The following is a 14,422-nucleotide window of genomic DNA, read 5'->3' as shown; positions in this document are numbered from 1 at the left end:
TAAAGATAGTGAAGATACTCCTGATTGATATGCATATGTAAAATGCCTGTCCTTGGTTACTGTCCGTATTCCATACTGCTGGGAAATCCTGGTTTTAGTGACATCAGCAGTGTTTCTAGCTGAGAACTTGGGGTTGTAGCTACCTCAGTGCCATATTTGCCATGGGGGCTCATTTTCTATTTCTTATGAAAGGCTTGGTACTTTGACCTCATACTAAAGATAGCTCCCATGTTGTTTCAGAAAAAAATATAGAGATCAATAAAATCCAAAGTACATGTTTGAAAGTGAAGAGTTAGTCCAAATTCAGTGACCTACACTTTGGTAAAACAATAATTTATTAAAAATATGTGTTGTGAACCTCTGATTTAAAGCTCAGATTAGAACATAGGAATGACCTTGTATCTATGCAGTCAGACTCACCTCCAATTAGCATGCCAAGAGAGGAGTTCCTGGGAAACAGAGTAAGAGTCAATGAAAACTAGTTGGCATGCAGATATGCGAAGGACAGAGAGAGGCTGCATTGGAGCTTGGGCATACGAAATGCAATAAGAGCTCCCCTCCACAGAGGAGACGTCTGGAGGGAGAGACTTATTTACAATCAGCCCTCAACCAATATGGGATGGACTTTTATTTTTAAATTTAACATTTTTATTCCTGATAGACTGTAAGGACATAGCCACAATATTTATAAACACTGTAAGGCTACTTGGGGACTATCTATATCAAGCCTGAAGTCCTCAAATAGAAAAAAGGGGTAGCAGATTAATTAACTATGTTTATCTTTACATTTGAATTCCCAAAACTAACCATATTTTTTAAATAAAAAAAATATCTTCCCCCTTATGTCTTTTAGCAAATAAAAATGTGTTCTCATTTACTCAAGTGTATTTGAATTTGAAACACATAATGCAACAAACAAGGATGTTTTAAAATCTCTGGGCAAGACACATAGTTGCAAATAAAGGAAATTTCAAGAATAGAAATGTGAATAAGGCATTTGATACATGTGTGCCCTCAGAACCTGATAATATATCCTCCCTGATAAGATGAAGATGAAGGAGACAAGTCAGCAGAAGGGGCAAATTATTTGAATAAAACATATATACATATATATTTTTTTCACACACACAAGCTATCGATATAGCTTTACACACACACACATATATATATACAAATGTGTATGTATGTATATGTAGCTTATATATATTTAAATTTGTACTAAAGTATGACACACCTTAAAGAAAGGTTCTTTTTAGTTGCTTTTGCAAACTACTTCTTTAAATTTGTTTTTCCTCAAGAAATAGTTTTCATGCTTTATAAAATATTCTGGAATTGGGGGAGATATTTAGGCGTACTTAACGTTGGCATCAATTCCTGTAGACTCAAGTTCACTGCTGAACGGATAGGTGAATCGGGTCTGTCCTGCCCCAGTGCGGGCTCTTGCAAGAGGTGCAGCCCGCCTCCTACATCCGTGCTCCTGTCCCCACCACCTGCCCCCTGAGCTGCGATAAAGTCCTCGTTATCAAACGGCTCAGTCAAAAAGTCTTTTCTTTTTTAAAACTTTTATTTAATTGTTGTTCAAGTACAGTTCTCTGTCTTTTACTCCCATCCCAGCCCATCCCCCCAGTGCTCCCCACCTCCCTCTCATTTCCACCCCCCTTAGTTTTCATCCATGTGACCTTTATACTTGTTCCTGTAAACCCTTCCCCTTTTCCCCTAAAATTCCCTCCCCTCTCTCTTCTGGTCACTGTCCACCTGTTCTCTATTTCAGTGTCTTTGGTTATATTTTGCTTGCTTGTTTGTTTTGTTGATAGCTTCCTGTTAAAGGTGAGATCATATGGTATTTGTCTTTCACTGCCTGGCTTATTTCACTCAGCATAATGCTTTCTAGTTCCATCCATGCTGTTGCAAAGGGTAGGAGCTCCTTCTTTCTTTCTGCCGCATAGAATTCCATTGGGTAAATGTACCATAGTTCTTTCTTAAAGATGAAGTTTTTAAGGATAATAAGTTTATGTGGCTCATATAAAAATCATTTGCATATAATATTTACATTTTGGAAGTTGCATTAGCTCTTCTGTGTTATAATTAATGAATCCTGTTAGCATGATATAATAGTATTAACATTTTGTCTTATTTCTCAAAAGGAAATTTACCAAAAAGTGCATTTTGAGTGGCTCAGACTTAAAGAAAAATTCACAGGTGGCCATTCTGTCTTTTGACCATAGATTGTGTCTATCAATCAGATTTATTATTTAAAGTCTAAGCTACTGGAATAAGAAATTTAAGCATTAGAGTAATTATCAAAAGCCTATATCCTAATGAATTAAAATACCTTATGGAAAACTCTAGTAAAAAATAAAGTTTTTTTCTCAATTAAAAAAAATTGCCCTTGGAAATGGAGTTGAAGATTGGTGCCAGGATCCGCATCAGCTTTGGGATTTCCCACAGACTTTCCTGAGTCATACCCTTGCTTATATAGCTCAGGGCAATGAAGTGTTGCTCCAGAAATGGATTCAAACTTTTCATTTTCTCAGATGAGATGATCGTTTAGAGCCAGCACAAGAAATAGCCCCAGTTTACTGATAGTCTTCTTCTTGACCCTCTCTCTTCCTCCTACCTGGCTGTTGTACCTCAATACCACACGCCCATTACTCTTCATTTGACATTGTTGCTTCTATTCATGGCTTGGTTCTAACCCTTCTTTCTGCCTAAAAAATTCTTCCACATGATATCTACCTGCTTTATTTCTTCACCCTTTTTAGCACTTACTCAAAGATTACCTTTTTAATGAGGCTTAGTTTTGAATATTCTTGCTACTTCCTGCCCTTTTCCCTGAGCTGAATACTACTTTACTTCCATTGGACAAATGAGCTAATTGAGCCTTAGGTTAAGCAAGTTAGATTGTTCAATTTAATTTGGCTATAATTTTTCTACATTATAATATCCTCCAGCATAATTTTCTACATGTGGACATGCTGGATCCAAAGGTATATGTATTTTCCAATAGTATATATATTTTTGGCTTTGTGTTTTAATAGTGGGGCCACAATACCAGAGGGGAAAATGTGATATGCCATATGAAAATTTGTATTTGCATCATTGTGTTTGACATGGGAGCTGGGCCAACTGTTTCCCCTCAAAATCCATTAGCTGTTTCTTCTTGGCAGAAGTTCCTTAACTTGGTACCTTGGAAGGAAAGCGTCTCTTTACCTTGGGAGGCTGGCTCATGATTTCAGCAGTGGCTGTTAACTTGTGTATACTTTAGCCCCTTCTTGGACTGCTTCAGGAGAAAGGGTGAACTGTGACTACTGTGGCTGAAGGCACATGGAGTGACAATGGCTGTTTGCCCCTACTTTGACACTTAAAAGTGGATAGAGCATCAAACCAAGTGTACTTCATTCCAGTGGTCCCTTCAGACTCCCCTGAAATGTGGGTACTGTTCTGCTGTTGCCAACCTGCTGCTCTCTGACTGCACCCAGAAGGGGCTTTAAAATATGCATGAATTGGATGAAGAGTTACCTGCTTGTTAGTGTCCTTTAAAAACGTTCCCTTAGAAAGTTAAATACACCCTCGTGCTTGATAGATCCTGAATACTTACTCAAAAATGGAAACTCACTTCCATGCCTTTATCACTTAAAATGAATTATTAACCTGACTGATAAGGAAACATTTCTTTTTAACAGTTGGTGGCATCTATACTGTGATTCAGACAAAAGCCAGAGTAACCGCAGATGAGTGGGGAGACAATTATTTCCTGATTGGTCCCTATTTTGAGCACAACATGAAGACTCAGGTGGAACGGTGCGAGCCTGCAAACGAGGCTGTTAGAAGAGCAGTGGAAACGATGAACAAACACGGCTGCCAGGTAAAGGCCCCTGACTGACACCTCAGTTGACAAGTCTTAGCAAACCGGGATGGGAAATCGGGCCATTTACATTAACTCACAAGAGAAGACCTTATTCATCTGCTAAGGAAAAAGGAGCAGGCTTGTGAGAAAGATGATGAACTTGACTTTAAATAAGTACATTTTGAGGCACCTCGTGAAGACCCTCGGAAAATATCTAGTAGTATAATAGGTTTGGAGCTCAGTAGAAGGTATAGGGTAAATATATTTCTAGGGAAGTCATTTGTGTCTAAATTGTGGTTGATGTAATTGGTGTCAATGGCATTATTCAGTGAAATTTTCTGGACTAAGAGCAAAAGTTTTGAGCCAAACCTTGGAATGTCAACGTTAGAACATCTACACTAACAGAAGTCCAAGATGGCAAAAGTATTACTATCTGATAACACAGTGATATAGAACAAAGGATGTCCAGATTCTAATCCTCAAAACCTATGAAAATGTTACCTTATATAGAATAGGACTTTGTGATGTGATTATGTTAAAGATCTTGATATGAGGAAATTGCCCTGGGTTATCTGGGTGGGCCCAGTGTGACCACAGTGCCCTTATAAGAGGAGGCAGTCAAGTCAGAATTGAAGGGGAGATGTGATAATGGACACCGAAGTTGGCACGATGAGCTTTGAGGTGGAGGAAGAGGCCATGAGCCAAGGAATGCAAGTGATCTCTAGAAGCTGAAAAAGACTGGAAAATAGATTCTATTTTAGAGACTGCAGATGGAATGACAGTCTGCTAACGTGTTAATTTTAACCCATAAAACTGATTTCACACTATATCCCCCAAACCTGTAACATAATTAACTTATGTTGTTTTACGCCACTAGGTCTCTTTTTTAAAAAAAAGATTTTATTTATTTATTTTTTAGAGAGAGGAAGAGAAACATCAGTGTGTGGTTGCTTCTTGTGGGCCCCATACTGGAGACCTGGCCTGCAACCAGGCATATGCCCTGACTGGGAATTGAACCAACAACCCTTTGGTTCACAGGCCTGTGACAAATCCGCTGAGCTAAACTAGCCCGGGTTAAGCCACTAGGTTTCTGATGATTTTTGCCATCACAACAGAAATAGTGATGTCAAGACAAGGGAGAAGTGAGTTTCAAGTATGAAAGAGGAACTAAATCAGCCAAGGATTGAAACAGGGTCATTTTGGTTTAGCAACATTAAGGTCACTTGTGGTGTAACCTTGTTAAATATAGTTTCAAAGGAAGGAGAGATTAAATCAGAGTGTAGTGGGTTAAGGGAGGAAGGAAGGAAGGAAGAAATTAATGGTGAATAAAGTGTATAAAAATTGTGGCTATGAGTTTTTCTATAAAAAGGAAAGATAAATAATTTCAGAGTGACATGGTTTTGAGAATTAGTGTTTTATTAAATGTGAGACCTGAGATATGTATATGCCAAGAAGTAGTACCCAGTAGATGGGGAGAAGGTGAACTTTCAGAAGAAATGGATGATTAAAGAAAGCGAGGTCACTGAGAGTGTGAGTGGGAGGATCATTCTCACTTGTGAGAAGATCACGCCTCCCCGCCTTCACTTAAACAGGGCGTACAGGACGAATGCAAATGGAGGGAAGTTAATGCAGAATTCAGTGTGGTCTCATTCAGTGTTTTCTGATGATCTTACTAAAGCAGGAATTAAAGGTCATCTTAGGAAAGTTAGAAGACAAGTGTTAAAATAAAAGCATTTGAAGGAAGAAGTTCTATAAAAGCATTCAACCGATAGATGAAAGGATTCCTGGACCCTTTTGATGCCTAGTTGTGACTTTTTAATGTCACAAACATACACGGCTGTGACTTTCTGCATCAGCAATCAGCGGCCTGAGTGAAAGTACAGAAAGTTGCGCAGAGTCAGTATTGTTTAATCTCAGTATCTGTACAATGGGGCAAATTGGCAAATGTCTTGGGAGTAATTGTGCAATTGACTGAATTAATGGTTGAATTGATGGACAGTCACTTTGAAGAATGTAATAGGATTCAACTTTGAGCTGCTATGCTAGATTACCAAGATAATGTATTTTAGGAAATATATTTAAGATTTCTGGCAGCTACCATATTGGGAAACACTTTCAGTAACATTTTTTTAAATAAGAGGAATAAGAGAAAGCATACACATTTGTCAACAGAAAAAGAAAACCCTTTTTCTGGCAGGAAGTCGTGTTGCATAAAGGAAAATATAGTAAGTGACAGTGGAAATTATATCCAGTTACAAGTTGTTAAAGGTACAGAACCGTTCATCTTATGACTATCATAAAACATACACTGGGAGATTAAATCATAAAACTATGATGAGCTCAAGGTCATAGGATCAATGACATGATCTAGATACTTTTTTTTAAAATGACCACATTTAGTAAGAAGCAAAAACTTGGGGATTTTAGATGAGTGGATGCAAGCCCATTCCATCTCCACACTCCAATACCAGATATTGGAGGTATCAGATATTTGTGTATCACTATGGTTTTCTGTGTAACATATGTTGTTTGCTATTGAGTTCTAAATATAGCTTACATCTTCTGAGCACGAACACCTTTCCTCCCTTCCATTGCCTAGCATGACCACGTGGCTCTGTGTTCTTTGTGCGGCAGGTACATTTCGGAAGATGGCTGATAGAAGGGAGTCCTTACGTGGTGCTCTTCGACATAGGGTATTCGGCTTGGAATCTGGACAGGTGGAAGGGCGACCTCTGGGAAGCATGCAGTGTCGGCATCCCTCATCTCGACCGAGAAGCCAATGACATGCTGATATTTGGATCTTTAACTGCTTGGTTCTTAAAAGAGGTACAGTTTACTGTACAGTCAGACAACAGAACAGTAGCACTATTGAATTCTGGGCCCAGCATTGCCAGGCAATGATCCCATGATCTTCAGATTAAGTGAATTCTGAGATGATGCCATTACTGATTGTCCTAGTCCTTCTCTGAGACAATGCGCAGCATTCCTCCAACTAAATACCAACCTTTAGAAAGGGTAATATTAATGCTTATTTATATGTACATCATGTAACAGAGTATACATTGTGCACTATGTATATGAATTCTAGAACCAAGGGAATAGAAGATAGCCTGAAATATTTGGCTTCTTTATGTACGAATACTTGTGTAACTGCAGGGACTTTTAGATGTTTTCATCACTAGCTCAGGGCTGGTGTGATCCCAGCAGGTGCTAAGGAACTTGCAGGAGTGAAATATCCCATAGATTAAATATTTTTTAAAAAGAATAGTAAAAACTAGTCTTTTTTTAAATGAGCCAAGCCTGCACTCTTCTAAGTCCTCAAAGCATGGCAGTAAGAGTCCTTTGCCTTCTTCGTAGCACCTCAAGATGATGATACCTAACCTAAAATTAGAAGATAAAGACAGAGCACCCCTAGCAAAGTGGGGGTGTGGTCTAAGGACAAGTCCCAGAAGAACTGTATGCTGGGAGTATGCTCCCTTTAGCCAGTCTTTCTTACTGATGAAGTCATATTCCAGTAGCTATAATGGGGTGCCTTGAAGCAAAGGAGAGGATGCAGAAGCCAGCCTATTGCTTTGTGTGGATGACAATAGGAGAAGAAGGGTGAGGGTACCAGTGGATCTGGCCTAATGGCTAACATGAAGTCTTGTTCTAGCATCTGTTAGTGTCAACAACAGATGCTAGAACTGCCTCCCTGCAAACTGCCTCCCTGAGGCACTGCCTCTGGGGCTGAGGCCAGCCTTCCAGGGTGCATGTGTGCATGTGTGTGCACGTCTGCCGACACCCCTTCTGTGAAAGGGAATAGAGTGGAGAGAAGCAGGACAAGAAGAACTCCAGCTTCCTCTAAAGTAAAACAGTTCCAGAAATGCCTATTGCCTTTGGTTTAAAGGGTAAACAAAGACACTGAAAAAGCCTCATGGGTCTTCTGGAGCCACCTGTTTCCGCAGCGCTGCTGCCCTGTGCAACTGCTCATAGCTGTGAAGAACTTTCTGAGGAGCAGATGCTTTAAAACACAGAGGATTTGGCCTAAGTCAGTAGTTTTCAAAGGGTATTTCTCAGACAATCAGTAGCAGCATCACTTGTAAACTTTTAAGAGATGCAAATTCTTGCCTCCCTGCCCAGAACCATTGAATTAAATTACCTGGGAATGGGACCCAGATGTCAATGCTTAACAATCCTTCATGGTGACCTGGTGTATACTAAGTGTGAGCACCGCTCACGCTTGTGAACATGCCACTGAATCCTATAAAACAACGCTTGCTAAATCTGAATGTTTCATATTTAGATCCCTTTAAATTGTGCTAAAATTTACAGGCATAATAACTTTCCTTCTGCTGTGGGCCATGGGCAAGATCAAGCTTCGCCAGCTTTTCTAAATGCTTCTTTTCTGATGTAGGTGACAGACCATGCAGAAGGTAAACATGTCATCGCCCAGTTCCACGAATGGCAGGCTGGAACTGGACTAATCCTTTCTCGAGCCCGGAAACTTCCTATTGCTACAATTTTTACCACTCATGCCACACTGCTTGGGCGGTATCTCTGTGCAGCAAACATTGATTTTTACAACCATCTTGATAAGGTAAATGGTCCTACCACTTTCTCCCTCCCCGCTGTTTTCCCTGATCATTGAAGCTGAAGGATGAACAGTATCGATCTTGACATTTCATCTGCCAGCCACATGGCAGAAATGCCCTTTTAACTAATCAGTATTCATGACAAAGCCACCCCCAGGGTGACAGGGAGCGCATAGAGTTTAGCTTTGTTTAGAGTACAGTGGAGTGGAGCAGTGAGAGACTGTGTGTGTCTACTTTGGGACAATAGATCCAAGATCCAAAATGGCACATTGGGGGATGGGGGGCAGAGATAAAGCTCTGTGACACAAGGCGGGGCTCCTGTCTACCCCGGAGCATGAGAATTGCTATGAGGATCCTGAATCCACACCCAGCTCTGGGTGGCAAGCAAAGAACTGTGATCCTAGACATATAGCTTGCGCCATGAGCCTTACTTCCTCTATTCCAGTGAATGAATGGTCAGGTGTCTTCTGTAACCCTGCCATGTGTAAGTGGAGTTTTTGTTGGGGTCAAATAAGACAGAAGGTATTCAAAAGAAGGATGTGTGTCCTTACGACAAAACAATTATGTCTGCTTATTGAGAAGACTGCCCGATTCTATGATTCAAAGTCATTCAGCTTTGGCTTCTTCCTTCTATTTTCCATTGATTAAATCAGATTAAAGTATGGCTTTTATATCATATGTCAATAATATCAACAAAGCATGCACAAAGAGTCAGACGTTTTGCAGATTTGGTATCTACCTTGCCAATCAAATCAATTTACCATTTTGGGTTTCTGTTTTACTATCAGGAATCCTAGGAAGTTGGAGAGTTGATTTCTAAAGACTTCCCAGTTTTAAAAACTGCTAGGATTCTATGAAACAGAATGTGTGGTTTGCATGTGTCTAAGACACACATTATACTTAGATAACAGTTGTAAAAGTTATCCCACTGCCTTGAAGACACTCTGACACTGAATGCAGGAATGATTTTTCTGACTCACTAACATTTGCAAGGCAATAAAGGGTCCTGATAAATGTTGACCTATGAAAAGGTCAGCTACCAAAAAGGTACACTGTAAACATAGATGTACATTTAAAATAAAGTCACCCAGGGATTCAGAAAGTCAGGAAATCAGGGAAATTTCCCAATGCCATATGATATAGCAATAGACTAATAAGGGCAAACCAGTGATCTGCGATAAGCTCAAAAATCACATTTCCTGGAGAAGAGCAGACTTTAAATTTTGTGAAATAAAAAATATTACAGGCCATATCAAATATTTTACTGCAGAATACTTAGAGCATTATATAATAATTAATAAAAGCAATGAATAATATACATCAGCTATTATTTGCTTTTTATAAATAAATGCATGGTAGTATGGAGTTATTATACATTACAACTTTATCCTCTTGATAAAGGTCAGCTTTTACATCATACAGTCATTAAATAGGGTTATATATCTCCCCAACTTAAAGCCCTTCACTGGCTGAAATATATAAGCATAGTCAGACCGCAGCCCATTGTTCTAATAAAATGTCCTGCCCAGCAGAGTGACTAGTAAATAACAAGTAGTCAAGAACTAGATTTTGAGTTAAACTCATAATCACTTTTTCCAGAACAAATACCTATAATTATTTTCTATACTGGACACTCTTCCCAGGCTCACACTGGGTTTAGAATTGGGGTAACACATAAAAACATCAAATTAAACACATAAAAAGTTTTTAAAAGTTCAACCGAAGAAACGAGTCATCATTTAGTCTTTGATACAACACCCAAGATATGTCTCGGTAAGTTCTGGCTCAGGCAAATAAACATGGAGTGGGGGTGGAGAAATGGGAATAAAAATAAAAGTATTGACTTCTATAAAAGCAGAAAGGTAGAACTATTTTACTCAAATAATAATTGCTAACTAAAAGCATTTTTGCTATTAACCAGTTCACAGGGGTCTTGAAGCTGGTTTCAGGTTTTAAGTTAAATTTATTAGCTAAAATAGGATTTCAACCATTGTTAGCCACCACGTGATTTTTCTGAAATTCTCCAAGATGTTTCCAATTTTTTTCTTGTGAGATAACTAATGCCTATTTTTAAAAGTTTTGTTAGGTTTTTGGCCCCTCTTTCCTTAATAACAATGGAATTTCCCTGATGGAAATGTGAGGTTGGTGCTGTTTGGACCGTGTAGGCAGCCATAGACAACTGTCTGGCGGACTTTACCTCTGTCCTCTGACTGGGTTTTGAATGAGTCGGCTTCAACTACAGAGTTACCCTCTGCTGTTGCTGGACTGTTTTTTAGTGGCTAATATACACTTTACTTCATTCTTTGTTCTTTTATACATCACCCAGAATTCAACAAAAAGGCTGCGAGATGCAGAAAAACCCTGGGCAGCTCAGCTGTGGAAAGAACCAGGCCCAGAGGTGTTTTAGATGTTGGAACTGTCAGACAGAGATTTAACATACTTTCATGAATGTGGGGAAAGGTAGACAACATGTGTAAACAGTCAGGGTTGCTGTGAAGCCACAGGTGTCGCTAGGCATAACACAGGCCTAAAAGGTAAGGGACCCCATGAGACCAGGGACAACAGAATCATGTACAAGTGACTGTCTTCACCAAGACCTGCATCTTTGCACACTTGGTTTACTCACTTAGAAAACCTATTTTCCCACCTCTACATGTTTAAATATTAAATGCTATTCCACATATGAAATAATATTATTAATAGTAGCAATAAATAATAACAATAGCTAAAGTTTCAGAGCCTTTCTATATGCCAGGCACTTTTGTAAATATTTGACAAGCATTACCTCATTTTCTCTTTGCAAAAAGCTCAATGAGATAAGAAAGGTTTCACACTTCAATACAGAGTTATTTTTCTTAAACATAGTCTGTGCCTTCATCACTGCACAAGCCCATTCAGTCTTTCCATTGTATACAGGACAAAGGCTAAATTCCTAGCCTTGTTGTCAGGGAGTTCTAGGCCCTGAATCTATTATATCCTACCAGGATACTGACTTACTACATCTCTTACATTCTACACTCAAAGCCATCCTCACATCATACATGTTGGTATTCTCTGCACATATAAGATTTTATATATAAAATTGGGTTGACCAAAAAGCCTGTTTTTTTCCACAAAATATAAGACATGTTTTTTTTCATTTTCACCAAGAACTATTAATTTGGATATTTTGAGGAATTCAGCTATCTCCCACATCTACAATCTATAATCAATTGGTATAACATTGATCTCAATTAATGTCTTGATTTGATTGCTAACAACTACAGCCAACCATGGAGCATCATCCAGCAAGAAATCTCCTGCACAAAACTTTGCAAACCACTTTTGACATGTTCGATTAGTCATGGCACCTTCTCTATACATTGCACAAATCAATGTATAGATTGATACAAATACAAATCATTTTTGCATTTCAGTTGCATTTTTACCTTTCTTGAAATAATAAAGCATAATATGCTGCAAATGTTCCATTTTCTTCCATCTTCAATATTAAAATGGCTACACAAAAATTCACAAATTTTGATAATTTCTATATGCATGCTGATACATCAGCCATCACAATACAATCTAACAAAATTGTTTTGAATGAAGTTAAAGACAACTAAGAGCTACTAGAGACATCTTACAGAAAAAAATAAATGAACTTTTTAGCCAACCCAATACTTATTCCTTAGGGCAACTGATTTTTCGGCCTCAAATAACCTTTCCTCAAATTAAACTTCCATGTCCAAGTCCAAATACCATTTTAGTCATCTAATTAACTTGGAGATATAAAGATGAACAACTCATGGTTCTCTTGCACAGTAGGGGATCATTTTCCTGTCCTGTTCTGATTTTATACCTTATTTGGGCACTTCTTCATTTCTGCTTAATTGTTACCCACTTTCTCACTAATTTATAAGCTCTTTGAAGATAAGAGAAACATATGAATTACTTAATAAATAATGGTTGATTGAGAGAGTTGGTTGAATAAATGAGACCAGCCATATAAAGCTTTGAAGAAAAACTTGTACTGATGTAGGCATACCTCATAGAGACCTCATTCAAACATTATCAGAGAGAGAGTTCCAAAATGATAGCCAGTCAAGAAAGAATATTCTAAGAGTTTCTTTGTTCTAATCTTTAGAAACAACTGATAAATCTTCTTTTTAGTATTTTCCCCTGTGTGAGGTAGTAATTTGGGGGACTGACTTATTGATCCAGTGAGAGTCTAAATGGTATAAAAGCAGGTGAAAGCACAGCCTTGGAGTCAGACTGGTTTGGATCAGTTTCGGGCTCTGCTAAGATGCGTGATAGGAATGTGACCTCGAGAAAGTTCTTTAACCTTTAAAAGTTTCAATTCCTCCTCCTTAAAATGAAGACAAAATGTGTGTTGGTGGTTTATGAGGATTAAATATCCTGCTTAGACGAGTAACTGATACATAGTGTTGAAAAACCTCTCACATGAAAAGTGTGTGGCTGACACCACGCCACCCACTATACAGTCCTCTCCCTTAGACGCTGCTGCTTTCATCTGCAGCTGAGACAGTACCTGCAATAACAAGACACATGGCAAAAGCTCACACCTCTTGCCAACTATTTAGGTGTGGGGTTTAGCTTATGGTATGTTTTTTTTAAGTTAAGACACCCAGAATAATGAATGATTGCACAATCTAACACACTATCTAATTAAAGTAACTTTACACTCTTGAAATTATATATTGGTAGGATTTCCATAACCTTGGAAAAGCATTTGTTTTCTCTGCCAGGTTCCCTTTCAGGGAATTAAGGATAATAATAATTATCTTTATTTTTGCTATCAAGCTTAATTCAGCTTTATTTCATTGTTTATGGGCAAAAATATGATAAGGACCTCAAGGAAAGAAATTAGGTCAATATTTATAAAATGTGGGATAAAACTAAAATGCCCCCAAAATGGGGCATTTCCATGTGATTATAACAGAGTAGAAATACATTCACACAGAGGGTTAAACAGCAGTTGTAAAGCAAAAATGAAGTAAACAGCACCTTTTAATGCACGAGTAGCTATGTACTTAGTAATGGGTTTAATAACCATTATCATTCCTTTTAGTGGCCATTCAATTTTACATGGCCTTGTGCACGGGAACACAATAGGAGAAATATGTGATTTCGTTTTGCTTGTGTGGAAGAATCCGTGTAAGCAAATGGATCTGTGCTTGTTTTGTGTTTGGTTTTGAACAGTTTAACATAGACAAAGAGGCCGGGGAGAGGCAGATCTACCACCGCTACTGCATGGAGCGGGCTGCGGTCCACTGCGCCCATGTGTTCGCCACGGTTTCCGAAATAACAGGGATAGAGGCGGAACACATGCTGAAGAGAAAGCCTGGTAATTGTCAGCCCTGAGATTGTCACTGGTCTTTCAGTTAAATGACATGAGAGTGTGAGAATGTTGTTTAAAACAAAGAAAAAAAGCATAAAACTGTTGAGGGGGAAACGGTTTTGCCTCTGAAAATGCAGATAAGAGCACCTACTCCATTGGTTGTTACAAGGATTAAATGAGCTGCATTGTGGAGTGTTTAGAGAAGCACCTGGCGCACAGTAAGGAGTGAAACTATAATAATCGTTATTATTGCTTTTAATTATACTATGTCATTTTATACCAAGGTTATTTCAGTCAGGTAGGTACTCCTGATTTTCTACCTCAACAATTTATTGTGAAAATGTATACATTTTGAAGTCTATGATAGTCATAAACTAGGAATGGTAACGAAAGTCTAACTTTATACATTTAAATATACGGTTTTTCTACCATGGTACCTGCTTTCAGAAGAGCATTTTCATGAAGTTCTCATTTTTGCTTTCCCAGATGTAATTACTCCAAATGGCTTGAATGTTAAGAAATTTTCGGCAGTTCATGAGTTTCAAAATCTGCATGCAATGTACAAGGCTAGGATACAAGATTTTGTTCGAGGTCATTTTTATGGGTATGTTGACTGTGGGGCTGGTGTACAGGGTGGATGGATGTGGAAGAGGGTATAAGGGT

General features: G+C 38.5%; 1 protein-coding gene across 1 annotated transcript in view; it reads left to right on the top strand.

Annotated features, from left to right (window-relative positions):
* Positions 1-14,422, top strand: part of GYS2 (glycogen synthase 2) — a 41,146-nt gene that overhangs the window by 4,328 nt on the left and 22,396 nt on the right. Inside the window, exons 2-6 of the mRNA XM_053661731.1 lie at positions 3,684-3,865; positions 6,482-6,673; positions 8,241-8,423; positions 13,621-13,765; positions 14,246-14,363. Of these exons, the coding sequence (XP_053517706.1) occupies positions 3,684-3,865; positions 6,482-6,673; positions 8,241-8,423; positions 13,621-13,765; positions 14,246-14,363 (820 nt within the window). The remainder of the gene's footprint in view (positions 1-3,683; positions 3,866-6,481; positions 6,674-8,240; positions 8,424-13,620; positions 13,766-14,245; positions 14,364-14,422) is intronic.

This window comes from Artibeus jamaicensis, unplaced genomic scaffold (assembly GCF_021234435.1).
Source record: "Artibeus jamaicensis isolate MK-2021 breed Jamaican fruit bat unplaced genomic scaffold, CSHL_Jam_final contig_233, whole genome shotgun sequence".
Classification (NCBI taxonomy): Eukaryota; Metazoa; Chordata; class Mammalia; order Chiroptera; family Phyllostomidae; genus Artibeus; species Artibeus jamaicensis.
Note: the sequence above shows the minus strand (reverse complement) of the source record. Positions and strands in the feature narration are given on the sequence as shown.